At 48.0% G+C, this 25897-nt stretch overlaps 1 protein-coding gene and 1 long non-coding RNA gene across 4 annotated transcripts in view; both read left to right on the top strand.

The window, feature by feature from the left end:
* Positions 1-25897, top strand: part of KDM1A (lysine demethylase 1A) — a 173846-nt gene that overhangs the window by 79810 nt on the left and 68139 nt on the right. For all 3 annotated transcript variants that reach the window (XM_038377500.2, XM_038377495.2, XM_038377496.2), the window contains 2 exons: positions 24176-24266; positions 25414-25548. In XM_038377500.2, the coding sequence (XP_038233428.1) occupies positions 24176-24266; positions 25414-25548 (226 nt within the window). The remainder of the gene's footprint in view (positions 1-24175; positions 24267-25413; positions 25549-25897) is intronic.
* Positions 817-13767, top strand: LOC122458307. The gene is made up of 3 exons (XR_006278288.1): positions 817-999; positions 10854-10859; positions 13754-13767. It is a non-coding gene; the product is annotated as an uncharacterized LOC122458307 (long non-coding RNA).

Raw genomic sequence — 25897 nt, 5'->3', positions numbered from 1 at the left:
TGGTCCGTGCCTAGATTCTTTCATCGCCACCACCTCCACAGTGGTTAGTGGTCCCACTTCTTTTCTTGTTTTCTTCTTATTTATATGGCTATAGAACCTTTTACTAATGTTTTCTTTTCCTTTGCACTTACTGACTTCCAAGAGGTAGCTTTCCTTGGTGATCCATCCCTTCTTCCATTCCTTGTAGGCTCTCTTTCTCTTGTTAGGCAAAAAGATTCTTTTCTCCAAGAATCAGGCAAGCAAAGACAGTGCTGAAGGAGGATTTATTCACGGCACCGGGAAGACTGGTAAACAGCTTCAAAAATATGGTGCCACAATGGCCAGTTATATACATTCTCTTATTAATTCATTTGCATTTATTTGTACATTGTTACAAGTAAAAAGAAAACTCTTAACAAAGATAATAGGAACAGTACATACTGTGATACAGCATGGCCAGATGGCAGCAGGAGAGTGTTAGAAGGGAGCTTTATTCCCTGTAGAGGGAAGAAAGTTTTCTATAGATTAATTAGAGCACTTGAAGCCAATTAGAGCACCTGAAGCCAGTCACCTGATTAAAAAAAAAACCCTGCTTTAATCAGACATGGAAAGGAGTTGAAGCAGAGTGGACTGGTGTTGGAGCAGAGAGCAATTTGGAGGGAAGCAGAGGAGAGTTTGGAGAAATGCTGCGGTGGGCTAAGAAGACCAAGACCCTAGGTAAAGGGACACCTGGTTTGTGCAGAGGGAGGGCAGGAAGCCCCACAAGCTGAAGGGCAGGAGAGGGAAGTAGCCCAGGGGAAGGAACCTCAAGTTTAAGCGGTTTACCGCTATCCCTAGGGCCCCTGGGCTGGTGACCCGGAGTAGAGGGTGGGCCTGGATCCCTCCCTCTCCGCTCCCCTCCCCTAAGACACTAGTGGGGCAGTTCATACCCCAGTTCAGGGGTGAGAAACAGTGCCCTGAACCCTGCCCAAGAAGAGAGAGCACGAGATCCATCAAAGTAGTGCTGGCAATTTGCCACATGTGGTGTTAGAAGTGGGATCTACGTGCTGGGGACTTAAACCAGGGTTAGCCAAAACCCTCCTGTCCCTAAGATGGACGACATGGTCAAGGCTCTAATACAAGCCACTGCAGCCCAGGAGGAGGCTACCCGGATCCAAGCAACCACCCAACAGGAGGCGACTCAGATGCAGCAGGAGTCTATCGTCTGTTGATGAGTCAGGCTGCCCAGGACCGAACCCTGCTGCAAGAGCTGATGAACCGGATGAAGGCTCTTATGGAGATGAACCGCAACTGCGATGGGACCCGGACCATATGGGCCAGCCACTGCCTACAGAAAATGACATGGGAGGATGATGTGGAGGCATACCTCTTGGCTTTTGCAAGAGCAGCCCTATGGGAGGCCTGGTCCCAAGATCAGTGATTTGGTATCCTCGCCCCATTCCTGTGTGGGGAGGCCCAGAAGGTCTACTATGTTATGGCCGCGGAGACTGCAGCAGATTACCCTCAGCTGAAGGCCGAGATCCTGGCCAGATCCGGAGTAACAAAGGCGTTGCAAGCCCAGAGGTTCCATGAGTGGTAGTATATGGAGGACAAGACACCCCTATCGCAGTTGTTTGACCTGATCCACCTGACCCGGAAATGGCTGCGCCCTGAGGCCCTCAGCTCTGAGAAGATGATGGAGCTCCTGGTACTGGACTGGTATATGAGAGGGCTACCACCAGGCCTCCGGGCTTGGGTTGGCCAGAATGACCCCTCCACTTGTGATGAGTTGGTCTCCCTCGTGGAAAGACAGCTGGCAGCCTGCGAACTGTTCCAGACCCCAGGGGGTGAGATAAGCCAGTCCCAAACCCAAAGCCCAGGACTGTCGAGAACTCTAGGAGAACCATAACTGTGAGGAAAGACACCAAGGAATGGCCCGAGGCCAAAAGGAACCTAGGGGTTTGGGAAGAGAGGGCTGGGGGGGCCGGCCAAATTGCCCGAGGCAAGGGCGGCAACCGGAATAAGGGGGCGGTGTTACCAGTGTGGGGTATTGGGGCATATAGCAGCCCAATGCCCCAACAGGGAAAAGCCTATGCAATGTAATCTGGGGGATCACGGAGAGCAATGTGGCCTAATGGGCTTGGTAGGGGTTGCAATGACGTTGCATGGGTATACAAGATTAGTAAAAATGAATGGTCTCGAAACCATAGCATTAGTAGATTCCAGGAGTGCTGTCACGCTGGTCTCGGGGAAGTTGGTGGGGAAAGACCAACTAACCCGGGCCAAAAACACAGGGGTAACGTGTGTTCATGGCACTGTAAATTTCTACCCCACAATCCTGGTATGGATTGAGATCCTAGGGGAATACTACCAGGGTGACTGCAGGGGTGGTCCCCAGGCTCCCCTACCCTGTCTTAATTGGTAGGGAATTTCCCGGGTTTGAGAGTTTACTCCCCCAATAGAGCTAGGGGAGAGTAGCAACCCCCAGGCTGAGACAGAGGCACCTACAGATAGCCTCACCCCAATGTTTGCCAAATTTGCCCCAGAGTTATTCTCATCACCAGTAAAATCCCGAAAGTCTAGGTGGGAAAGGAGGGCAGATAAAAGATTAGGGACCAGGATGCTAGCAGAGAACCAGAAAACCTCCCTTGTTGGTAGGCGAACCCGCTCAGGAGGCCAGGAGATAATTTGGGCCGGTGAGGATTCGGAGGCAGTTCCTAGCCCAAGTAGGGGCAACCGAGGTGGGGGAGTAGAAACAGGCCCCCTGGAATTAAGTCAGATTAGTACTGCACATGAGAATTTCAGGAAGGAGCAAGCCAATGACCTGCTATATGCGAATGTGAGGGAGGAGGTAGTGGAAGTAAATGGCATACCCGTGGAAGGAAAGACCAAAGGCCCAAGTCCATATTACATGCTCAAATGCAATCTGTTGTACAGGATAGTGCAAATACGAGGGGAAGAAGCAGAGCAACTCTTAGTCCCACGGAAAAACACAAGGGCAGTACTAGAGTTATCTCACAGTCATCTATTTGGGGGACATCTAGGAGTAGATAAGACACTGGATAGAATCCTAAGAAGGTTTTATTGGCCAGGAATACGTGCAGAGGTCCAGCGCTATTGTACCTCCTGCCCTGAATGCCAGTTGCATAGCTCTCGACCTCACTTGCGGGCCCCATTAGTACCTTTGCCTATTTTTGAAGTTCCTTTCAAGAGGATAGCCATGGACATAGTGGGCCCACTGGTAAGATCGGCATGGGGCCACCGAAACATACTAGTCATCCTTGACTCGGCCACGCAGTATCCAGAAGCCATTCCTTTAAGAAACCCCACATTCGAGGCAATAGCAAAAGAACTACTCCAGGTTTTTGCCAGAGTGGGCATCCCTAAGGAGATCCTGATAGATCAAGGAACCCCTGTCATGTCAAAATTAATGAAAGACTTAAATACCCTACTCCGCATCAAGGCCATACGGACCTCAGTCTACCAACCACAAACAGATGGACTGGTCGAGCAGTTTAACCGTACCCTTAAAAGTATGATCCAGAAGGTGGTAGCACAGGACGGAAAAGACTGGGATACCCTTCTACCGTATTTAATGTTTGCTATACGGGAAATCCCACAGGCATCCACTGGTTTCTCTCCCTTTGAACTACTATACGGACGCCACCTCCGCGGAATATTAGATATTGCCAAGAAAGATTGGGAAGAGCAACCCAACCCAGGAAAGAATGTGCTCAATGACATGACACAGTCGCTCTCTCATCTAACTCGAGTAACCCCTATAGTACGAGAACATTTTGAAAAAGCACAAGAGGCCCAGCGAACATATTACAGTCGTTGGGCGAAAGTATGGAGATTTCAGCCGGGGGAATGGGTGATGGTGCTAGTGCCGACAGCAGAAAGCAAACTCCTAGCCAGCTGGCATGGACCATATGAGATGGTGGAAGCCATTGGGGACTATAAGGTCAGACAACCAGACCGCCAAAGGCCAGAGAAAATCGACCACATCAACTTACTGAAGCCCTGGCATGACCGAGAGACGTGCCTGTCATTCGGGGAGCTCCACTCCAGACAGATGACCTACCGGGGCAGGTGAAGATATCTTCTGAGTTAACTCCAGAACAATGGCCAGAGGTCATTGATATGATCCAACGGAACCAGGACATGTTCTGTACACAGCCAGGCCGTATGACACTGGTCCAACATCATGTTGTCACCAGTCCTGGAGTAAAGGGGACGATAAGACCGTACCGAATACCGGAAACTAAAAGGGAAGAAATTGGGACAGCAGTAAAGAAGATGCTGGAACTCGGGGTTATTGAAGAATCCCACAGCCAGTGCTCCAGCCCTATTGTACTAGTCCCCAAACCTGACGGCACCCTGAGGTTTTGCAATGACTTCCGGAAGTTGAATGAAGTATCCCAATTCAAAGCCTATCCGATACCATGCCTTGATGAGCTAGTTGATCAGTTAGGCAAGGCCTGATACCTAACCACGCTAGACCTGACAAAAGGATATTGGCTGAGAATGCCAAGAAAAAGACTGCCCTTCTCTCCACCTGATGGCCTGTACCAATACACTGTCCTCCCTTTCGGACTCCATGGGGCCCCTGCAACATTCCAACGACTTACGGACAAATTGCTGCGACCCCATGCCAAATATGCCGCCGCCTATGTAGATGACAGTCAACCATAGTCCTGACTGGGAAACGCACCTTGGAAAAGTAGAAGCGGTGCTAGATGCCCTGCGGAATGCCGGCCTCACTGCCAACCTTCTCACATGCGTGATAGGACTAGCTGAGGCCAGATACCTCGGGTATGTAGTAGGGAGAGCATTGTGAAACCCCCAATGGAACAAAGTGGAGGCAATACAAGGTCGGCCTCGACCAGTCCGCAAAAAGCAGGTCAGAGCATTTCTAGGGATAGTAGGATACTATCGGAGATTCATCCCTCATTTTGCCACAAGAGCAGGGCCATTGACGGATTTGATAAAGGCTCGGGGCCCCGAGATAGTAAAGTGGACTGATGTGACAGAAAGAAAAGGAGTACCCGTGGCACCTTAGAGACTAACAAATTTATTAGAGCATAAGCTTTCGTGAGCTACAGCTCACTTCATCGGATGCATTTGGTGGAAAAAGCAGAGGAGAGATTTACACACACACACACACACACACACACACACACACACACACACACACACACACACACACACACACACAGAGAGAACATGAAACAATGGGTTTATCATACACACTGTAAGGAGAGTGATCACTTAAGATAAGCCATCACCAGCAGCGGGGGGGGGGGGGGGGGAAAGGAGGAAAACCGTTCCTCTGATATTCTTGTTAACTGCTGGAATTAGCCTTCCTTGCTTGTCACCATGAAAGGTTTTCCTCCTTCCCCCCCCCCCCCTGCTGCTGGTGATGGCTTATCTTAAGTGATCACTCTCCTTACAGTGTGTATGATAAACCCATTGTTTCATGTTCTGTGTGTGTGTGTGTGTGTGTGTGTGTGTGTGTGTGTGTGTGTGTGTGTATAAATCTCTCCTCTGCTTTTTCCACCAAATGCATCCGATGAAGTGAGCTGTAGCTCACGATAGCTTATGCTCTAATAAATTTGTTAGTCTCTAAGGTGCCACGGGTACTCCTTTTCTTTTTGCGAATACAGACTAACACGGCTGCTACTCTGATGTGACAGAAGAAGCATTTGCAGATTTAAGGACAGCCCTTTGCTGCCATCCAGTACTCATAGCCCCAGACTTTGAGAAGGAATTCATCCTACAAACAGATGCCTTGGAGGTGGGGCTAGGAACTGCCCTTTCGCAGATGGTAGGGGAGGAGGAACACCTGATCTTGTACCTCAGCCGGAAACTCCTCCCCAGGGAACAAAAGTGTGCCGTTGTTGAAAAGGAATGTCTGGCGGTAAAATGGGTTATGGAGACTCTCCGCTACTACCTATTGGTGCGGCGGTTTGCCCTCGTGACAGACCACGCCCCACTCCAGTGGATGCACAGAAACAAGGAGAAGAATGCAAGAGTGACTAAGTGGTTCCTATCCCTGCAGCCCTCCCATTTCCAGGTACATCATAGGGCTGGAAGCCAACACAGCAACGCTGATGGTCTATCACAACAGCTCGGCCTCTCGTCCCAAGTAGCCCAACCCCATGGTGTTGAGCAGGCGGGATATGTGATACAGCAAGGCCAGAGGGCAGCAGGAGAGTGTTAGAAGGGAGCCTTATTCCCTGTAGAGGGAAGAAAGTTTCCTATAGATTAATTAAAGCACTTGAAGCCAATTAGAGCACCTGAAGCCAGTCACCTGATTAAAAAAAACCCCTGCTTTAATCAGACACGGAAAGGAGTTGAAGCAGAGTGGACTGGTGTTGGAGCAGAGAGCAATTTGGAGGGAAGCAGAGGAGAGTTTGGAGAAATGCTGCGGTGGGCTAAGAAGACCAAGACCCTAGGTAAAGGGACATCTGGTTTGTGCAGAGGGAGGGCAGGAGGTCCCACAAGCTGAAGGGCAGGAGAGGGAAGTAGCCCCGGGGAAGGAACCTCTATTTCAAGCTGTTTACTGCTATCCCTAGGGCCCCTGGGCTGGGACCCGGAGTAGAGGGTGGGCCTGGATCCCTCCCTCTCCGCTCCCCTCCCCTAAGACACTAGTGGGGCAGTTCATACCCCAGTTCAGGGGCGAGAAACAGTGCCCTGAACCCTTCCCAAGAGGAGAGAGCGTGAGACCCATCGAAGTAGTGCTGGCTGTTTGCCACAATATGTGTAGAGGTCATCCTGATTATATCAAGTATCTATGGCTACCTTGTGGGGGCGGAAGAGGCAGGGTGGGGGGATAGGGATGAGTGCTTACAGATATCTGGGGGCCCTGGGTGTGGTCAGCATTGTCCTTTCTTACCGATAAACTGAGTTACTGGGGTGGACATTTGAATATCTGAGTTATCGCGTATTGACAGAAGCCATTGTCCTTGGGCCGCTGAAGCATTTCTGCTTGATCTGCGGTTTCTGCCTTAGCTGTTAGCTAAATATTAACTCTTGCTTGACAATTCCCTCCTGTTGACATATCAAACTTTTAGGTGAGATAAAGTTAATACTTTAAATGCTTTGATATACATGATCTGTTTTAGGGTTGCCCAAGGGAGGTAGGAGGAGGGAGGGAGAGGGGAATTGCGGGAAGGGGGAAAGGTAGGGAACATAGTAGGATTTTTTAAGTGTGTGTCTAAAGTACCCACACATGACGAGAGATTAGTAACACAAATATAGAAGCAGCAGCAGCAGCTGTTGTTTGGACGGTGGTCCACTAGGAGATGGGGCTGTAGGATGCATTATGAACAGGATTTTTTAGTTGGGTGATGGTTTGATTGGAGAGCTGGACTTCAGTGTGACCTTTGGTGACGTTGTTATGAATGGTGGTAAACGCAGCAGCCAGGACTACTTTGAGAAGTAGCTCCTTGGCCAGTTGAACCAGTGTATTGTCCAGGTATAGGTTGTTATACCACCGAGGAGCCGTTGTCATTCCAGTGAACACACAGTCGGGGAGGTGCACATCAGCTAGGGTAAATGAGTCAGTAATTTGCAGGCACATGGAAGTGTTTGTCTGGCACTGTAGTGGTCTGTACATGTAATAAGATGCAGTGGTGATGAAACACCACTGAGTAGCGGATACTTGTACAGCAATTTCATCATCTGCAAGAGGAAGGACATCCACAACCACAGAAGAGGACAAGGTTAAAGGACGAAGGGTAGAACAGGAACACACGATGTAACTGTCTGTTTCTGTACAACAGTTTGAGGTTGTCATCAGTGAAGCGTCACTGGGGGATGGTGCCAGATATCCGGATAGCCCTACTTTGTACACTATATTGTTAGCTACATATTTAATAGACTTAAAATGGAAAGAAGAGGGAAGCACATGGGTAGGGATAACAGAAGGGTACACGAAGGAAATTAAAGGAGAAGCGTGAGTCTGGAGGAAGTAAAGACGCTACTATTAGTTGAGAGAAATGCCTGTAACGTGGGCAAGGGTAGGGGAGGAAAGGGGAAAACCCAGGCATACATTTAACATGTCGTCTTCTTTTGCAATGTTAAACAGATCACGAGCTAGCATATCACAAGCATGACCTTTAACTTGTGACTTAGCCAGGTTGACTATAGTATTTGAGGGTTTTTTTAATGATTTTGTAGGAATCCTTTATGACTACATTAATTACAGTTAGAGCATAAGATAACCCGGTGTTAGTATGCTTAAGGGCTTGGGTGGTTTGGCCTTTGACCCAAGAATTGTATGACTTTTCAGAATTCAAATTGAGTGTATTTAGTATGGAACTGGAGCTTTCAAATAATCCTCCAGTGTCACCTAACATGCTATGTTTTTGTCTTTTGGCTGTACGGCTCGAATAACACATTGGTGCATTAAAAACTGTAGCTGGTCCTGAAGCCATCACAGGGAGCTAGGGTGGTCTAAACATACATTTTGCAAGGGTGCTGAAAAATCGGACAAATCATATTTAACTTGAAAACCATAAGAATAATGCAAAAGTGTTTTGTTGGGGCCTACTTGAATAATGCCGTCCAGGGGGGTAGGATACAATGTTGGACAGACAGTAGGCAGGGAGTATCCACAAGTAGTTAGACTGTAACAATATATATTCGTAAAATGCAAACGTTTAACCAGGTGCACACAGTGTTCCTGACAGTAGTGCCCCTCCATCCCAGATGCCCACAGCAGAGGAGGAATGTCCTGCACTTACAAACACTGTCATGTTCCTGAAAACTACCCAATCCTCCCACACACATTCACATCGATACTCTCCCAGCCTATTATCAGCCTCATAAATGTTGTGAATTTTAACTGATCCATCCGAGGCCCTTGAAATAGAATAGAAATTGACAGTCTGTCACGCTAAGCTTGATAAGTTTATGGAGGGGATGATATGGGATAGCCGAATTTTGGCAGTTAATTTATCTTTTACTATTAGCGATAGATATGCCCAATGGCCTATGATTGGATGTTAGATGGGGTGGCATCTGAGTTACTACAGAGAATTATTTCCTGGGTGTCTGGCTAGTGAATCTTGCCCACATGCTCAGGGTTTAGCTGATTGCCATATTTGAGGTCGGGAAAGAATTTTCCTCCAGGGCAGATTGGCAGAGGCCCTGGGGGTTTTTCGCCTTCCTCTGCAGCGTGGGGCACAGGTCACTGCACCTCAAAGTCTTTAAACCACAATTTGAGGACTTCAATAGCTCAGACACAGTTAGGGGTTTGTTCCAGGAGTGGGTGGGTGAGATTCTGTGGCCTGTGTTGTGCAGGAGGTCAGACTAGACTATCATAATGGTCCCTTCTGACCTTAAAGTCTATGATTCTTTGTCTCTTGGTTCTTTTCCCAACATTTTATGGTTGGGCACCCTGGAATTGGAGTCCCTATATTTGTGGACGCACATCTCATGAGGCTAAATACCCATTTACATTCCATATTTGGTGAGATGCAGGGAGGGAGCCGAAGGCTGCTCCTGGGCTGTGGTAGTTGGATTGGGACCTTGGGCCCAGGATCCTTATGGGGGCGAGCTTGTAACCACGATAGGTCCCAGGTGGTCCGGTCTGAGGGTAAGCCAAGTGTCTGGTTTCTTTACCCATTTGCCGCTGCCTCCTGCAGGGAGTTGCACGTACTACCCAGTTTTTAAACAGGTATTTTGTGTAACGTGTACCAAGGGCAGGTCCCAGGAGGCTGCGTCAGGTATGTTTGCGAGGAAGATGAACATGGGGAGCCACATTTGTTACCTAAAAGGATACAATATAAACAGAATGAATTATTTATACATTTTAATTCTGGTTTTATGGACCCATTTTGAGATTCCTTGCACTTTCACCGAGGTATTTGTATGGGCCAATACCATGTGTGGGCCGGAGTATTTTGGCTGAAGTACCCCGGGGTTATGTGTCGTTACCATAACGTGATCTCCCTTCTGTATGTCAGCCCAAGAGGGGGTTTCTGGAGGATCCTGGGCTGCTTGTCAATCTTGGACAGTTAGTTTTAGGGGCTGTAAGACTTAATTTACATGTTTGATATATTCCCGTACAGTGTCGGAGACCGGGGGAGGGGAGCCGGGACTACGCATCCTTCCCTCAGTGACATGTTCATTCCAGTAATGAGTTCAAAGGGCAAAATTCCTGTGCTGGCACTAGGGCTTGCCCTCATAGAAAGAAGGGCAGTGAGTAGTTGTGCTACCCAGTTGGTTCCTTGAGATAGTAAAGCCTTTGGGTGGTTTTTTTTTTTTTTTTTTTAATTTGGTTTGCTCGTTCTACCAGTCCAGAACTCTCAGGGTGGTATGGACAGTGGAATTTCTGTTTGATGCCTAGGGCTGTGCAGACCTCTTTCATGATTCATCCTGTAAAATGCGTTCCTTGAGCTGAGTTTATTGAACAGGGTAGGCCCCATTGGGGGCAAAATTCATTGGCCATTGGCCACTGTTCCTGCATCATTCTTAGATGTGAGGGGGGGAAGGCTTCAATCCATCGAGTAAAATGGTGAATTAGAACCAAGCAATATTTTTTTTTTCTTTTTTAGGTAGCAAGGGACTTATAAAATAAAATGAATTTTTTGCATAGGGCCCGTGGGTCGAGGCTGATGACTGATGGCTACTTTAAGCTTTTTGCCTTCATTACATTTAGCACATACAAGGCATAGTCATGTATGTCCGCTGTCATTCTGGGCCACCACCACTTTCCATTTATGTGGTACAGCATAGCTTTTGGGTTTGGATGTGTTGGCAGGTGGTAGAGATCACAAAGGTGAGATATAATTGCTCTAGAAGCCACAAACTGTTGGTCCTTTGTAACCCAGGTATTGTTTTTGTCAATTTTGCATTCTCAGTCCATATCCATTTTTTCTTTTTAGGACATTGTTCTTGCAATTCAGGTAAAGAAATTTGTTTCAAGTCAGAAATTTGGGTGGCTGCTACTTGAAAATTGTCCTGAGGCATTGTGGCAGCCTTTTTGGCCGCCTCATCTGTGGCTGCATTTGCAAGGGAAAGAGGGTCATTGTTTCTGGTATGTGCCTTGATTTTAACAGCCACTTCAGATGGTTTTTGGATTGCGTCCAATAAATTTGTAATATCCCCCCCACATTTTTAAGAGGGGTACCAAATGAAGTGAGTATCCCCTGTTAGTCTAGGACTTTAAGTAATTATGAACCATCCTAAAAGCTTAGCGGCAGTCTGTGTAAATAGTTACGTTGTGACCTTTAGCCAAAAGGCAGGCTTGCGTTAGGGCCATTAATTTTGCTACTTGGGCCAAACAAGATTGTGGCAAGGGACCCGAGCGGAGGCACGTACCTGACAGATTGCAAATTGCCCAGCTGTTGTAAGGTTGGCCGTTAACATAGTATTGGGATTTATTGACAGACAAAACAAAATTAGAAAAAGGTAGTGGTTATTTAGATACAAGTTGGTCCTTGACCATAGTATTTTTAGAAGGAGGTCACTTATGGGGTTCCCCTGTTGTTGGCATTAAGGTAGCAGGATTAAAAAGATTAGTGTGTGCAATTGTAATGTGTGGGCTTAAGAGGGTGCATTCCCACTTGAACCATCTGGCTGAGGTGATTTTTTGAAAATGGGCCCCCATTCAGGAATTTATGCACTGCATGTGGCACAAAGATTGTGAGAGGGGCCCCAGAGACTAGAGGGGTTGACTGTTACAGTACAAGAAGCTGCCTTCACAGCTTGGAGACAGTGATTAAAGGCTAGAGCTACAGAATCAAGACGAGTGGAGAAGTAGGCCACAGAGCAGTGCCTGTCTCTCAAGTTTATGGTCTCAAGTTGCAATGGGGGAGGTTTAGATTGGATATTAGGAAAAACTTTTTCACTAAGAGGGTGGTGAAACACTGGAATGCGTTACCTAGGGAGGTGGTAGAATCTCCTTCCTTAGAGGTTTTTAAGGTCAGGCTTGACAAAGCCCTGGCTGGGATGATTTAACTGGGACTTGGTCCTGCTTTGAGCAGGGGGTTGGACTAGATGACCTTCTGGGGTCCCTTCCAACCCTGATATTCTATGATTCTATGATTCTGTGGTTTTGAGTGAGCACAGCAACAGCCTGGCCATCCTGTACAAAGCTGTCCGAAGCTTAAATGGTACTGAGGGTTGGGGGATCCCAAGTGCAGGGGCAGAAAGAAGGGCTATTTTAAGTTTAGTTAAGCAGTGGTTATGCTCTGGTGACAAGAAATGAGATCTGAGGAGACTTGAGCCCCTCTAAGGAGGTCATTAAGAGATTGTGCTAGGGTGGAAAAAGATGGGACATACTGTCTGCAAAAATTTAGGAGACCCATTAGTTTGCGTAGCTTACGCACTGTTGTGGGTCATAGGGCTGCAGCAATTGCAATTCGATGGTCTGAGGTGAGGACTTTTGAGTCCTGGGAGACCGTATAGCCCAGATATTGAACCGTAGGTAAAGCTACGTGGGCTTTTTGAGGATTAACTTTTAGGCTTGCATTTGCCAAGGCATGAAGTAACAATTGGATGGCACATAAGTGATTAGAGGCTCTGGAGGATGCAAGCAGTAAATTATTCACATATTGTAAACACACGGAGTTGGCAGCAACCCAATTTACTGAGGAAAGAGCCTTAGCCATAACTTGGTGAAAAAGTGTGGGGCATTGTGAAATCCTTGGGGCAGACAGGCCCAACTGTACTGGGTGGGGCCAAAGGTGAATGCAAACCAGGGCTGTGATTCTGGATGCACGGGAAGGCTCCAGAAACTGTTAGCAATGTCTAACACAATAAATATACAGTAAGAAGGATTAAGGCCCAAGAGGGCCACTGATGAGTCGGCAACAACAGGGGCAAGTTTGTCTGCATGTTGGTTAACGGTATGGTAATTAATGGTAAGGTACCAGGAGCCATTAGGTTTTTTTCATTGGCCAGATGGGGGAATTGGTTGGGGAGGAACAGGGAATCAGTATGCCTTGCTGAAGTAGAGAGTAAATAATATCACCTACTGTGTTCATGGCCTCAGATTTGAGAGGGTATTGCTTGATAGGTGGAGGAGTTGGCCAGTAACCTGGATGAGCGGGCAGAAATGAGCTAGACATCTTATTTTTTGCCCACACTTATTTAGACAAACCGCTAGACATCTTATTTTTTGCCCACACTGAGGGAAATCTGGAATACAAGTCTTGAAAAGGATTAGATGTATCCCAAGTAAGAGCCACAGATTTGGCAGTTGCAACAGAAGAGAGGAACATATCATTGCAGAGGGGGATGGTATGAGTACGCATAAGTTTATTAGTAAATGTAACTGTACTCAAAAGGTCACAGTGGGTGTTTATGCCCAGAATAGTCCCCCCTGTATTTGGAGCTACATAAAAAGACTGAGTCCAAAAGAATAGATTAGATTTTTACAAGAACAGGATAGCTTTTGTAAGCCGTGAGTTGTGCACCTCCTATCCCTGAAATAGTAATATACTGTTTAGTAGTGAGGGGGGGAGGGGGGAGAGGGGGAGGTCAGTAATGGAAACAGATGCTCCCATGTCCACAAGAATTGTGCATGGCTGGCCCCTTATTTATGCTTGTAAGTGTGGCCTTGAGCGGTTTATGTTTGCATTAGCAGTACTGACAGGCAAGGCGGTCGCTGAATCTTAGGGGGTCATAGCATTTAAAAGCCTGGCCATTTCCTTTTTATTCAGGTGTGAGTAAGGGTTGGCAGTTGGTTGGGACACCGGATGGGGCTGGTTACCCAGGGTTATTTGGCTTGGGCACCTAGCTGCCCAATGCCCAGTCTCCCTGCACACAAAACGTTGGGAAGTAGGGGAGATAATGGAGGCAGGACCAGGACCAGGTTGGAAGGACAGTGAAGTACTGTGGGGTTTGATTGGCCATGATTTTGTCCCTGATGAGGCTTTGGACTTTACGTTTGCGGTTTTCTTTGTGTGTCCAGGACACGCACAGTTCTTCTTCGAGTGATTGCTCGTGTATTCCACAATAGATGTGCGTGCTCTCCACATGCACCAGTGCTGGAAATTTTTCCCCTAGAAGTACCCGGAGGGGGGGAGCGCCCCCCGTGACCCCTGGAGTGGCGCCTGCCTGGCATGGTATAAGGGGAACTGCGCACTCCCCCCACCCTCAGTTCCTTCTTGCCGCCAGTGAATGTGCGTTGGAACTGCTCTGCTCCAGCTTTGCTGTAGCTCGTCCCCAGAACTGTTTGTTGGTTCAGTGATAGTACCTATAGTTAGTTTAGTTAGTTTAGTCAATGAGCCCAAGCCAGGGCATGCCCTGAGCCCCGGGGTTTAAGTCGTGTGGCTCTTGTAGGTGTTCTATGCCAAGAAGTGACCCGCAGACAGACTGTTTGCACTGTTTGGGAGAAACCCATATTAGCTAAAGGTGCAAGATTTGCAAGTCGTTTAAGCCTCGGACCAAAAGAGAAAGGGACATTAGGCTCCAGGCCATCCTGATGGAGTCAGCGCTGACCCCGACTCTGACACGCCGTTATGAAGCAGTACCTGGCACCGCAGCGTCAGTACTCGGTGACCCTCTGGTGTCATCGACCAATCGGCACCACTCCCCCTCCGCGGGGCACACCAAGAGGGCCAGAAAGACTCCCTCTTCGCAGCGGCACTGAGGAAAGTCTAAGACAGAGGCTAGGCCCATGTCAGACAGTCCTTGATCCCCACAGGGCCCCAGGCCTCTGACTTGCGTTGAGCAGAGTAGCTCGGCCCCTTCGGAACAGGCCTGTCCGGATACCATCCATGCCTGAAGCCCTGCAGGCGGCCCAGAACATTGTGTCCATGCCAGTGCCTGGAGCACTGCTGATGTCAGCCCCATGCTCCAGAGGCAAGCCGCCGCTGGGATCCCCACAGTCACCTCCAGCCCAGTACTGGTCTTGGTCGAGGGAACATTCCCAACGCTGTTCACCGCCCAGCGACCGCTTGGGGCAGAGTCCATGTGGATCGCCCTCGACGCCAACGAGACTGTCTGGCTTGGTTCCATCCGTCCGGGAATCCCGGCACCGCTCATCCTCAAGGAGCAAATATTGACGGCACCGCAGTGGGCGTCACCAGTGATACTTGTCTTGGAGATGGCACCGCAGTCACACTCAGCATGGTTGTCAACGCCGTTCCCACTCAGACTCCCGCTCCAAGTCTTCGCCAAGACATCGCAGCCCAGGCGTCGATTGCTGGCATCTCACCAGCGTGAGTCCATCCACCAAAGCCGGTTCGCGGAGCAGCTGTTACCGTCGGTACCGGTCCTCCACATCGAGATCACAGTCCCATGGCCATTGTAGATCCCAGCACCGCCGCTTCTTCCAGTCCTGTGACAGCAGCAGATCTTACGCCAACCTGGTCTCTAATTGTAGCCATCTCTTGATGGGCCAGGCCAGCCAACTTGAATAGCTTGCCCCGCCAGTGCCACAGCAGGTGCAGTGGCACAGAGCATTGTGGCCAGCCCAATGGTACCAGTGGGCACTGTGGGCTCCGGCGCAGCCCCCAGTGCGAGCCTGCTCGGTGGCTGGAGCTTCGGAGGCACTGTCTGCCTCCCTCTTCAGACCCCCAAGAAAGGAGTTGGTGGGACATATGTCCTCGGCACCATGCTCGGAATCTGTCCAGATGGTGGACAACACCCAGAGCACTGCACCGGCCTCCTCACCAAACGCGGAGGAAGCGATTGTGGCCCCGCCCTGCTCCACCCTGCAGGAGGACTTCAGGGCCCACCAAGAACTCTTAAAGAGGGTGGCAGCAAGCCTCCACCTCCAAGCAGAGGAGATGGAGGAGCCCTCAGACTCCCTGTTTAATGTGCTGTCCCTACTGGTACTGGGTAGGGTGGCCTTGCCTCTCCATGAAGGGGTGGCTAAGATTTCAAATACCCTGTCGTAAACACTGGCCTCGTTGGCCCCCATCTCTAAAAAGGCAGAATTCAAGTACTTTGTACCCACTAAGGGGCATGAGTACATGTATACCCACCCGGCACCCAACTCCCTGGTGGTTGAGTCGGTCAACCACAGGGAACAGCAGGATCAGCCAGCCCTGACTCCAAAGAACAAAGACTCAGAGACTGGACACTTTCAGAAGGAAAATATATTCGTCTTTGGGCTTCCAGTTACTTATGGCACACCATCAGCTCCTGGGCTGGTACGAATTCAATCTGTGGGGCTCCCTGCCCAGGTTTGAGGACTCCCTCCAGGAGTGCAATAGGAAGGAGTTCAAGGCGCTACTGGAGGAAGGGGCATCGGCCGCTAGGACGTCCCTGCAGGCGGCCTGGGATGCTGCGGACACGGCCACACGATCAATGGCCTCCACGGTGTGCATGAGACGGGCGTCATGGCTCCTGCTCTCTGGGCTGTCCAGCAAGGCGCAGTCTTCCATGCAGGATCTCCCGTTTGATGGGAAAGCTCTGTTTGCGGCAGGAACAGATACAAGTCTGCATGGCATGAAAGACTCTCACACGACCCTCCAGACTCTGGGCCTCTATGTCCCAGCTCCGGCAAAACCTAAGTTCAAGCCACAGCAGACTCCCGCCCAGGCCACCCTCCCAAAGTAGGAGGCCACCCATGAGAAGCAGAGGGACTATAAGAGAAGCCCTCAGAGGCAGTCTCGGCCTGCCCCCCAGCCTGGGTCCTCCAAGGGCAAGCAGGTGGGGAAAAGGCATTTTTGATGGGATGCTTGGGAGCACCCCGCCAGTCCTCACTAGAGATCCAATAAAGCTCCCCTTCTCCAATTGGTTGTGTGCTTTCCTCCCGGAATGGTCGCATCTAACCTTGGACCGATGGGCTCTCAACACCATCTCACAGGGTTACACCCTCCAGTTTACTTCCTTCCTGCCCCACGGCCTGCCCCTCCCCCGTCCCTCTTGGGGATCCCCCGCATGAACCTCTGCTCAAGCAGGAGGTGGGGCGGATCCTTGGACTAGGAGAGATAAGAGGCAGTGCCCGAGGAGTTCATGGGTAAGGGGTATTACTCCTGTTATTTCTTTATCCTGAAGGCCAAAGAGGGGCTCAGGCCCATCCTGGACCTGAGAGGTCTGAACCAGTACATGGTGAAACTCAAGTTCCTCTTGGTCTCCCTGGCCTCCATCATCCCCTCCCTGGATCCCGGGGATTGGTACGCTGTACTCAGTCTATAGGACACATACTTCCACATCCACATATTTGAGGGGCACAGGCGCTTCCTCCGTTTTGTGGTGGGACAGAATCACTACCAATTCACGGTCCTCCCGTCTGGTCTGTCCACTGCCGCCCGGGTGTTTACAGAATGCATGTTGGTGGTAGCGACCTATCTCGGACAGCAGGGGGTCCAGATATTTCCCTATCCGGACGATTGGCTTGTCAAGGGCACCTCCCAGTCGCAGGTGAGGGACCACGTGGCACTCCTCCTGTCCATGTGCACCGCTTTAGGCCTATTGGTAAACAACACCCAGTCCATGTTAGTCCCAGTCCAACACATAGAGTTTATCGGGGTGCTCCTGGACACAGTGTCGGCCAGGGCCTCTCTCCTGCCAGACAGATTCGAGAACCTGAAAGGTCTCATCGACTTGGTCACAAGGTTCCCGGTGACAACAGCCAGGGTTTGCCTGCAACTCTTGGGTCACGTGTCGGCATGCACATATGTGGTTCATCACGCCAGACTCAGGATGAGGCCCCTCCAGCTCTGGTTTTCTCGCAGTTCTCCCAGGCCATGGATAGGATGGACAATGTCTTCACCATGCCGGACTCTGTGATCACCTCCCTATGGTGGTGATCCACCCCAAACAACATGCTCCAAGGGGTCCCGTTTAGGGACAGGGTGCCGTCGTTGGAGCTGGTGTCCAATGCATCGGACCTGGGTTGGGGCAGCCCATGTTGGGAACTTTTAGACCCAAGGCTTGTGGTCAGCTCAAGACCTGACCCTACATATAAACGTCAAGGAGCTCAGGGCAGTACGGCTGGTGTGCGTGGCCTTCCGCTTGCACCTGGAGGGCAAGGTAGTCTGGGTCCTCACGGACAACATGGCCTCAATGTTCTATATCAACAGGCAAGGCGGGGCCCGATCCTTTGCCACGAAGCCCTTAGGCTGTGGGACTTCTGTACAGCCCATGACATCCATCTGAAAGACTTCCACCTACTGGGTGCCCAGAACGAGAGAGTAGATCACTTGAGCAGGAACTTTTCCTTGCAACATGAGTGGTCCCTCCATCCGGAAGTGGCCCTCTGGCTCTTCTGAAAGTGGGGAACTTCCCAGGTCGTTCTATTCGCGACTTGGCAGAACCAGCAATGCCCCCGGTTCTGCTCCAAGTGGGGCGCCTGGCGAGGGGTGCTACCTCCAATGCCTTTATCCTGTCCTGGTCATGCCGGCTTCTCTACACCTTTCCCCCGTTCCCTCTAATCAGCAGGGTCCTGGAGAAGACAAAGGTCTGGGTCCTCCTGATTACCCCGGTGCGGCTCAGGCAGCATTGGTACGGGACCCTGATGGGCTTTGCGGTAGCTCTGCCATGGCCGTTGCCGCTCCGTCCGGACCTGCTATCTCAGGACCAGGGCCACCGCCTCCATCCCAACCTAGCAATGCTTCACCTCACGGTGTGGCTGCTCAGTATTTAGGCGGAGAGGAAAGGACGTGCTCAGAACAGGTTCAACGCGTTCTCTTTGAAAGTAGACGGCCCTCCACTTGCCGCGCTTATTTGGCGAAGTGGTCCCGTTTCTCTAGGTGGGCAAAGGACCAGGATGTCTCCCTGGTGGCCACCCCGATCCAGGTCATCCTTGATTACCTCCTCCACCTGAGGGTCTAGGGCCTGGCGTCCTCGTCAGTCAAGGTGCACCTGGCAGCCATATCAGCCTTCCATCCGCTGGTGCACGGTATTTTCCCATGCTATGACTGGCCAGTTCCTTAAGGGTTTGGATAGTCTTTTTCCATATTCTAGACCCCTGGTCCTGCAGTGGGACCTAAACCTGGTGTTGGCTTGTATCACGGGGCCCCCGTTTGAACCACTGGCCACGTGCTCCTGGTCTCACCTCTCGTGGAAGGTGGCCTTCCTGGTTGCAATCACATTGGCCAGGCGAGTCTCGGAGCTCAGGGCCCTGACCTCCGAGCTGCCGTACACGGTCCTTAATAAAGACACGGTCCAGCTCCGCCCACACCCCGTGTTCCTCCCGAAGGTGGTCTCTGCCTCCCACGTGGGTCAGGACATTTTTCTACTGGTTCTCTGCCCCAAGCCTCACATGTCCAGTGAGGAGCTCCGTCTCCACACGCTCGATGTATGGTGGGCTCTGGCTTTCTACCTCGAGAGGACCAAGCCGTTCAGAAAGTCCTTGCAAGTGTTCGTCGCTTCGACTAAGCGTGCCAGGAGCCAGCCGATTTCCATTCAGTGGCTTTCCAATCAGATCACTTCGTGCATCCGCTCCTGTTATGAGCTGGCGGGTGCCCCCCCCCCCACCCATTGCCAGGGCACACTTGACTCAGGCGCAGGTCTCGTCAGCTGCCTTCATGGCCCATGTCCCCATCCAGGACATTTGTAGGACTGCCACGTGGTCTTCAGTTCAAACGTTCACCTCCCGCTATGCGATCATCCCCCAAACCAGGGATGACACTGGGTTTGGCAGAGCAGTCCTCTGTCCTGGGAACTTGTGAACTTCTACCCACCTCCAACAGATATAGCTTAGAATCACCTATTGTGGAATACACATGAGCAATCACTTGAAGAAGAAAAGACAGTTACCTTTTCCGTAACTGGCATTCTTCGAGATATGTTGCTCATGTCTATTCCACATCCCACCCTCCTTCCCCTCTGTCAGAGTTTTCTGGCAAGAAGCAGTTGAGGGTGGGGGCAGCGCGCAGCTCCTCTTATGCTGCGCCAGGCAGGTGCCTCTCCAGGGGTTGCTGTGGGCGCTTCCGTCCTGCTCCGCCCCCCCATGGGTACTGCTAGGGGAAAAACTTCTGGTACCAGTGCACGTGGTGAGCACATTCGCCTCTTGTGGAATAGACATGAGCAACACATCTCGAAGAGCACCAGTTACGGAAAAGGTAACTGTCCTTTTATAGCAAATTACATTATTTTTTGCTGTTACCACAGCACAGCGAGCAGACTCTTTTTTTATTTTTTTTAGCTTGTTTGGCTTTGCATTTAGAGGCCCACATGCAGATGAATTTATAATTAGAGCCTGGGTTCACTCCCAAATTAAGGGCTTTTTGCAGGTGGGAGTTAAAACCATTTTTTAACATTTTTAGAAACAGCTGATTAGGATTTTTTGGGGTTTGCAATGCCTGCATTGCTGGAATAGATTTTTCTTTCTTTTTTTTTTTTTTTTTTTTTAATAACATTGAGCCACAGGCTCGTTCTTGCCTTGTATGCAGCCCACGATTAGTCCCCAATTACCGGCTTCGTTCCCCAAGGCTTCTTGGATGGCTTCCTTAAACTCAGTGCAAGCACGGGTCATATTATTTTTAGATTCAAATTTAACAGAGGCCCAGACTTCCTTTTGTAGGGGGCTTGGCCCATGATAGATTTGGGCATTTAGCTTTTGTTAAGATATAAAGATCCCTGGGATATTACGTATAGGTGGTAACCATTTGGCTTTTTTTTTTTTTAAAAAGAATATTAAATTTTAGTCTTTGCTCTTTAGATCAGTGAGATCTTTCAGTAAGCCCCTCATTTCCTCTGTGCTGAGAGGAGTGTACTTATAAGTATTATGGGCCACTCTGTTTTCACCTGTCTCTGACCACCAAGTGGTCACTACGAGAGGGGCCAAGGGAGCACTGACACTTAATTCTTAAAAGGTGGGGAAGGCCAATTATCTCGATCTTCCCCCCGTGTGTGCTAGGTTCCAATTCTGAATTTGTTTTTCAAGGTGTTTTTAATTAATTTTTATTTTGGTCTTTATCGGTATCACCACCTAAACCAAAGTCAGTGAAATTACCCTTTTGTTGTATGCTAGGAACAATACGGCATGCAGAGGAGCTGGTTTCTTTTAGTTTTGCTCTTAGAGCCTTGTTTTCTGCTTCAAGCTCACTTAGCTTGCATTTGAAATCTGCCTTTTGATTCAGCTCCGATGTAAGAGCCTTTTGGAGTATTTCCAACTCTTGTAATTTCATATTTGCAGTTCATTATTACAATCCCATTCTTTAATTTTCCTTTTGTTTGACCAGACCACCACAACACACTGTCCATCATACTCATACCCTCATTTCATCCATTTTTTGCCATTGTTTTTTGAAACTTTTCATGTTTCCCTTTTATAAAATCAGTGAGTCTCCCTCCCATAGAGGGCATCATTGATGTTCCCCGGGGCCAATCAATGAGCCTCCCTCCTGTAGAGGGTATCGTTGATGCACTCTGGGGCATGCCAATGAGTTCCCGTCCCATAGAGGGAATCATTGATGCATTCTCGGGCAACTTGTACGACATTGTATCCCACTTAAACAGAGCTTCAGGGAGACCGACTGAGCACACCCTTGTATTCAGTGTGCTGCAGCATACGCCCTGGTGCTCAGTATCTGGAAATGCAGCCTTCTCCTCCAGCAATCCCTGCACCCCATAAACTTAGCCACAAACACAGTCCTGTTCAGTCCTCTTGTCTGTGTGTCCTATATGTGGTTCGTATTAAGAAAGGGTGTGAAGGGGTGTCTTGGGGAATCCCAAACCAAGGTGCACTCTAGAGATGGTAAGTAAAAGGGTACTCACCTCTATCCCCATTTGTGAGAAACGCTCAGAGGATTCCCGATCCCATCCTGCTCACTGCGCCAAAACTGTTAAGCAAAAAGATTTTTTTCCCCCAAGAATCAGGCAAGCACAGACAATACTGAAGGAGGATTTATTCATGGCACCCAGAAGACTGGTAAACAGCTTCAAAAATATGGTGCCACAATGGCCAGTTATATACATTTTCTTACTAATTCATTTGCATTTATTTGTACGTACAGAGACAGACATTGTTACAAGTAAAGCGAGAGCTCTTAACAAAGATAATAATAGGAACAGTACATATGTATAGAGGTCATCCTGATTACATCAGGTATCTATGGCTACCTTGTGGGGGGAAGAGGGGGATGGGGGAGTAAGGATGAATGCTTAGAGATATCTGGGGGCCCTGGGTGTGGTCAGCATTGTCCTTTCTTACTGATAAGCTGAGTTACTGGATGGACATTTGAACATCTGAGTTATCATGTATGGACAGAAGCCATTATCCTTGGGCCTCTGAAGCATTTCTGCTTGATCTGCGGTTTCTGCCTTAGCTGTTAGCTAAATTTTAATTCTTGCTCGACACTCTTAATAACCTGTTTGAGATGCTTGCTCATCCAGCTTTGGTCTTCAACACTTTGCTGTGAATTTTTTCCTCTTGGTTGAGATACAAGCTTCGGATAGTTCCTGCAACTTTGACTCACGCCACCTCCACATTCAGATCATTGAGTTCTTCAGTCCAGTCCACTTCCCTAACTAATTCCCCTAATTTTTTTTTAAATTTGCCTTTTGAAATCAAGGACCATAGTTGCAGATCTAATTTTGTTTCTCCTTCCATTTTGTTTAAACTGAATTGGCTCATGATCACTCGAACCAAGGTTGTCCCCTACAGCCAGTTATTTTATGAGCTCCTCACTACTTACCAATATCAAATCTAAGGCTTTGTCTACGCTACACACCTTTTAGCGACATGGCTGTGCTGCTACTGTTGTGCACTAAAAGGCACGCAATGTAGCTGCTGTTTGTCAGCGGGAGAGAGCTCTGCCACCAACAAAAAATTTCTGCTCCGAACAAGCGATAGTAGCTTTGTCGGCAGGAGAGTACTCCTGCCGACAAAGCGCTGTTCACATTTGTGCTTTTTGTCTGCAAAACTTTGTCGTTCGGGGGTGTGTGTTTTTGTTTTTTTTCACACCCCTGAACGGCAAAAGTTTTGTCGTTCAGTTTCCAGTGTAAACAAAGCTTAAAATGGTATCACCACTTGTTGGTTCGGCGACTGTTTGGAGAAGAAGTCTATCAGCTATCACATCCAGGAAAATCTCAGCCCTACTATTATTAGTAGCACTTGTCTTCCAGTCTATATCTGGGAAGTTAGTCTCCCATAATCACACAATTTCCAGTAGTATTTATTTAATTTAAAAAGGTCTCTGTCCATATCTAGATTGGATTCTGTGGATCTGTAGGCAATACCAAGCTCTGTTCCAGGAGAACCTCTGGGAGATTTCTTCCCCAAAATGATTTGGATACAAACAGACTGTATTTTATCCATTCCATCACTTCTAATTTCTTTACGGTCTCCCTCATCATTATTATACAATGCTACTCCACCACCTTTACCTTTATTTCTGTCTTTCCTTAACAGCACATACCCTTCAATCCCTGTACTCCAGTCATGATGACTGTTCCACCATGTTTCTGTTATCCCTATAATATCTAGTTTCACTTCCTGCACCAGTAGTTCTAGTTTCTCCATTTTGTTACCCAGGCTCCTTACATTGGTATCATCTTAATTGTTTCTGCTTGGTTTTGCCCAGATTCCTCACCTGATAGGTACAGTCGTTCTTTTGCCAATATCGCCTTCTTGGCTGTTAGCTACATTGGTATTGGCACTATCTTTCCTCTTAATATCCATTCTTCTATCCTTTTTCCATTGCTGTATTTTCTCTTTCTTGATTTTCCTCCTGGTCAATATTGGAATTGGGCATGGCAATTACATGAGTCTTCCCCCGTAAGGATTCTGTTTGGATTTTTTTGAAATGCGTAGTCATGATGACTTCTTGATAAATCTTGGTTTCTTGCAGCCACTTGGCACATATTATGTCCAGCATTTGTGTGCACACCCTTTCCACATTTTTAGTATTGCTTTGTAGACACAGGATGAGGAATGTTACCTTAACCAGTATCTGCCTTGAAAATTCCTCTTCCATTGGTGATCTAGTAATTAATAATAATATTTGACATAGCACAAAGGTCTGATACAGCATGAAGTCCACATATTTGAATCCTATTTGTCTGGAAACATTTCATGCAAGTAAGAATTTCTACCCTTTGGCTTTTGGTAGGTTGTCCTATGTTTAGCTACTAGCTAACCAGCTGCTTTCTTTTCATGAGTTGTACAGTTTCTGAAGAATACACCCCATTCTTTACTGAAATGACACTTTCCTGGGTTCTATTTTATTTTATATTATTATTATATAAAATATTTATTTTATTTTACACTCATGGCTCAGATGCTGATGATGAGAAAAGCATGCAGCTTACTAGGATTTCCCAGTTAAAATAATCTCTGGTTTCTGTTCCCCACCCCTAGATTGCAAGAGAAGCACGTGAAGGATGAACAGATTGAACATTGGAAGAAGATAGTAAAGACTCAAGAGGAGCTGAAAGATCTCCTTAACAAGGTCAGACCTTCTCCCATGGATGCATACTCTCCTTTCACTTCCTTCTCTTACAAATGCACTGGAAAAGTTATTAGGGACTTAAAGGAGAAACTGATTTCAGAAACTAATTACCATCATTACATTTAATGTTTATGTGAAAAGGAACTAGACCTGGAGAAATAACAAAATTTTATCTGGATTTTATCAATAAGGAGGGCAGCAACACTATTCATAAATTAATAATGCTTTTTTGGTCCACAAGGAGAAGTTGTGTTGTGCCAGGCAAGCCCCAGGGAAACTATATTAATTTTATTAAGCTGTGGCTTTCTTAACACTGAAGGACACTTGTTCTCTTCTGAGAACCTCACAGTCTAAAGCCAACAAGTAAGCAGAGGCCAGGGAAAGTAGGCAGTTTATATAGACGTCGCCTTGATTCACTGTAACCATCATGGCAGAAGTGGCTGTTTAAGGGTGACTTAAATATGGATGGTATAGGGACCTTCCAGATGAATACAAGAAGCCTCTATAAAGAAAACTGGACCCTCTGGAAGAAGGTACAAAAATGATTGTGCCAATAGCTGACACACATGGACGAGACTGTGAATACTTATGGAGTGGAGAGGATGGAGACAGTGCAAACCAATATGTAAAAGCAAACCAGCTCTTCCTTGAAAGCATCACTGTAATAACCACTTCTGTTGGAAATGCTTATTGCAGATACGGTTGTGATGGGATTAATTTACAATTGTTTACAAAGTCACCTTAAATACCTTAAGGTAAATAAAAAGATGTTTAGTCATTTGGAAAAATACAGCATTGAAACACTTGAAGATTTAGTGCAGATTAACTGTTACAGGTGATGCTGCTATCCTTCTAGAGAAAGCATACAGAGTTCTGGCATCTTTCCTACCCTCAACGGTTCCACTCTGTATGCTTTGCCGGAGGACAGTAATAGCTTATGCTGTGCATGTTAGTCAGAAAATCTCTAGAAATATAGGATTGATGGTTCTTACTGTAGTGCCCTGTGGAGTACAATTTGACATAAGCAACATCTCCTATAATAAGGGGGGAAGTGCTGCCAGTGGTGTGACTGTTTTTGAGGCAGAATTCTTATTTTCACTGTAAATGTTACAAAAAAGCTCCCTTTTTTCCCCTTCCCTCTTCCCAGATGGTGAATTTAAAAGAGAAGATTAAAGAGCTCCATCAGCAGTATAAGGAGGCATCTGAAGTAAAACCACCTCGGGATATTACTGCAGAGTTCCTTGTGAAAAGCAAACACCGAGATCTTACTGCTCTCTGCAAGGTAAGGAATGCCATAAATACAAGGGTTTCAGTCTACAAACTTTTGTCTTTAAAATCTGAACGACAAACTGATTATGTAAAATTGTGTCAGGTACACTTTCGAAGAACTGCCTGTGTGAAACTGCTCTGAAATATTCATGTGCATGTTCCCTGTGTTAGAGCCTTCTGGAAAGTGATAATGGGACTGCATGAGCTCTTGTCACAACATAAACATGTTGAGGAATTAGTCCAGTTTTAGATCACAGTTCAGCTTTGGCATTGTTGGACACTGTCCAAAACAGGCATCCCACTACTGTGCATGTTGAGATGGCAGTCTGGAAAGAAAAAGTTCATGTTCAAAGAGATTTGTT

Source organism: Dermochelys coriacea, chromosome 19 (genome assembly GCF_009764565.3).
Source record: "Dermochelys coriacea isolate rDerCor1 chromosome 19, rDerCor1.pri.v4, whole genome shotgun sequence".
Taxonomy (NCBI): domain Eukaryota; kingdom Metazoa; phylum Chordata; order Testudines; family Dermochelyidae; genus Dermochelys; species Dermochelys coriacea.
The sequence above is the reverse complement of the archived record's forward strand: the minus strand, read 5'-3'. Positions and strand labels throughout refer to the sequence as shown.